Here is a 3,090-nt window from a genome sequence, read left to right on the forward strand (position 1 = left end):
TTCATAGGATTCATAGTTCTGGACCCAAGTGGTTGGTGTGCCTTTCAAACCTGGAACCGACTGGGATTGGGCAAAGGTCATCATGTAACAATTAGGTTGACAAAGCAAGTCTGGATAGGTAAACTGTGATTAATCAGCAAGCTACTTGCCTAAGTGGGCAGTCTATTATCTTCGAGAAATTGATCTTTGGTAATTTCCTATCTTTTCCTGGGACAAACTATTAAGTTGTGCTCACATTGGCGGTCCATAGTCTTATCTGATACAGGTCTCAATTCTCAACATCTCTAATGTGGACATAACAACACCCCACAGGATAGTGTGAGAATTAAATAACCTAATGTAAATCACTATTCAAACATAATGGTAGCTAACTTATTTTTATTCTCATTTTTTTCTTCTCTCATTTCATTTTAAAGCAAATAAGGATCACAAACTTCACTTTCCTATGCTTTTCCATTGTGACCCAAACTGCCAAATTGTGCAGTATAAAAGGAAACAGGAAAAAATATTTTAATAAGGTGTGATTTATCAGGACCTCAAGTCTACTCTGTTAGGCAACTTATTTCCTCTGCAAGTCAAGTTCATAATTATGCTGGTGTACCAAACAATGCTTACTAAACAGATAGTGACATCTTGTGGTCCTTCAGCACTATGCTGGATTTTAAAGTAACAATACGGAGCACAAAAATCTGAAGACCTTGTACCTGTGAGAGGGATATGTGCTTCTGGGTTTGAAATTTTAAATGTGTTTTTGTCCTCAAGATAATTAGAACATGAGAAAATATTCTTTGAAGAAACATAAGTATAGGTCGTTGCATATAATGAAGTATTGGGAAGAGGCCACAAAGAAGCCAGGGTCCATATCCTTTATTAAGATATTCTGAAATATGATGTGGGTTTGTGTTATTTGCTAAGATACATTGTTGATATTTCAAGATTTTATTGTCAAATATATAGAAATGCTACTGCTATTTCACATGACACAGAAATGTGTTTTTTACTCTATATACTATAAATCTCGACAGCGGATTCTTTCAAAGCATCATTAGTGCTGAATGTTTGTGTTGAGTATCAGTAGCAAATTAAAGAAGATAATTCTTTATGGTTTGTAGAAATTCTCCTCCAAATATTTTAGTTGGTTTTTGCTGCGTCATGGAACAGAAAACTTGCCTGTCTTTAAACCACCATTCACATGGAATTTAAATTCAGCTGTTTATTTGTTTTTTCAAATCTTCAGAATTATCAGTTACTTTAAAAATAATGGAAATATGCTTTCACTGGTCATATATTATAAAGCTTATGATGAGCTCATCTTCCCAATTGGAAATTTTCTTAAAGTTTAAATGTATCAAAATATAAAATACGTTAATAAACTTAGTGTTAGACTTTAACTTTGCATTATGATAAAAAATCCTTCCACAAACATTTATTAAAAGGTTACTTTCTGCAAAGCACTGGACTAAAACACTGTCAATGATGTTGCCTTGTGTTTTATGGAAACAGTATTTCTTTTCTGTCCCACTACTCCCACTGTCCTTTACTCCCATAAGCACCTTGGCTGTGCCACAACAAAAAAAGATGTATCTTTATAGAACCCCAGAGCTTCCAGTACTTCTTTGAAAATAAGTTCACCAATGCCTAATGACTAATTAATTGATGCAACAAGCGTACCCAAACAAGTGAACATTTTAGGAATTTTGTAACTGACATTTACATAAAAGACCTTGATACCCTCAGGTTCAGATGGAGCTGTCTTGTGTCTGAGCTGTAAGGTGAGGTCCCAGGAAACAAATGCCCACCTTGTAGTATATACCTGTGGTACTGGGAGTCCCAGGTCTATCCAGGACCAGCGTACGGTGTGAATTTTAGTTCTTTAACTTTACATGGGATTTCATGCTGTATGAATAAGCATTTTAATTGTTAGTAATCTCTTACACTAAAGTGTTCTTCTTTTCTACCTTATAGCCCCAGTTGCTCCAGAAATCACTTCTGTGGAATATTTCAACAGTCTGTTATATATCAGTTGGACATATGGGGATGACACCACTGACCTCTCCCATTCTCGAATGCTGCATTGGATGGTTGTTGCAGAAGGAAAGAAGAAAATTAAAAAGAGCGTATGTTTCTTTGAATCCCAGTATGGGCATCTGAACATTCATTTGCATAAACTATGGACAACCATTAAGCAAAATGTATTGAGACATTAAACCAATGTTTGTATGCCCGTTGGCATTGTTTTATGCTCTGGAGATAGGACCGTGAACAAAAATTAAATTCCTTTTTTTATAGAGCTTACTTTTTAATCTTTAATAGTTAGCTGAAATAGTTGTAACTATTAATTTCACTTATGAGTGTTATGATTTGAGTGTTTTCTTCAGGATGTCAAACATTTTCAAGAAAACCATAGTTAACAAATTTCAATATTTTGTCCTTATATCCCCCAACACCTAAATATTTGGGTATGTTAGTAATGCTGATTTCTTTTCTCCTGGTATAATAAGCTTTTTGACATTGTATTAGTTAGGGTAAAGAGTAAATGACTTTAATTAAAAAAATATATAGTGGCTCAAAAAAAATCAAAGTTTATGTGTCTCTCATGCTAGCCCAGGACTAACAGGGCACCTCTTCTGTACCATAAAGGAGCATCCAGGGTCCAGATTCTCTCTCTGTTGCTCCAGCTGCGACTCTGTCATCCTCATCCGTACAAGTGACCCTTCATTATCATTAGAATCACCTGTGCAGGGAAGACAGGACATGAAAGCCCAGTACCTACACAGTGTGAATGAAACTATAAGTTGCCCACATGACTTTTATTTACAATCCATTGGTCAGAATTGGGTCACATGCTTTCCTCTAGCTACTGGGAGGTTCTGGGAAATACAGTCTTCAGTTAAGAAGCCAAGTATCCAGCATGGGCTAGGTTTCTTCTGAGTGTTCCAGGGCTGAGAAATATTCCTATCAGGAACAGCCCAGCAGTTACCTTTTATAAAATTTGCCGTGAATACGAGGGGAAATATCAGAGTGGTACCTGTTCCAAACAAGGGAATCAATTGCAAAAAATGCTCTGATATGTATTATGTGTATTTAGGG

At 35.9% G+C, this 3,090-nt stretch overlaps 1 protein-coding gene across 1 annotated transcript in view; it reads left to right on the forward strand.

Moving 5' to 3' along the window:
- LOC102427006 (receptor-type tyrosine-protein phosphatase O-like) overlaps positions 1–3,090 on the forward strand; it is a gene marked incomplete at both ends in the record, with an annotated part of 54,859 nt that overhangs the window by 7,907 nt on the left and 43,862 nt on the right. The window contains one exon of the mRNA XM_006108205.3: positions 1,966–2,137. Within this exon, the coding sequence (XP_006108267.2) occupies positions 1,966–2,137 (172 nt within the window). The remainder of the gene's footprint in view (positions 1–1,965; positions 2,138–3,090) is intronic.

Source organism: Myotis lucifugus, unplaced genomic scaffold, assembly GCF_000147115.1.
Source record: "Myotis lucifugus unplaced genomic scaffold, Myoluc2.0 scaffold_1895, whole genome shotgun sequence".
NCBI lineage: Eukaryota > Metazoa > Chordata > Mammalia > Chiroptera > Vespertilionidae > Myotis > Myotis lucifugus.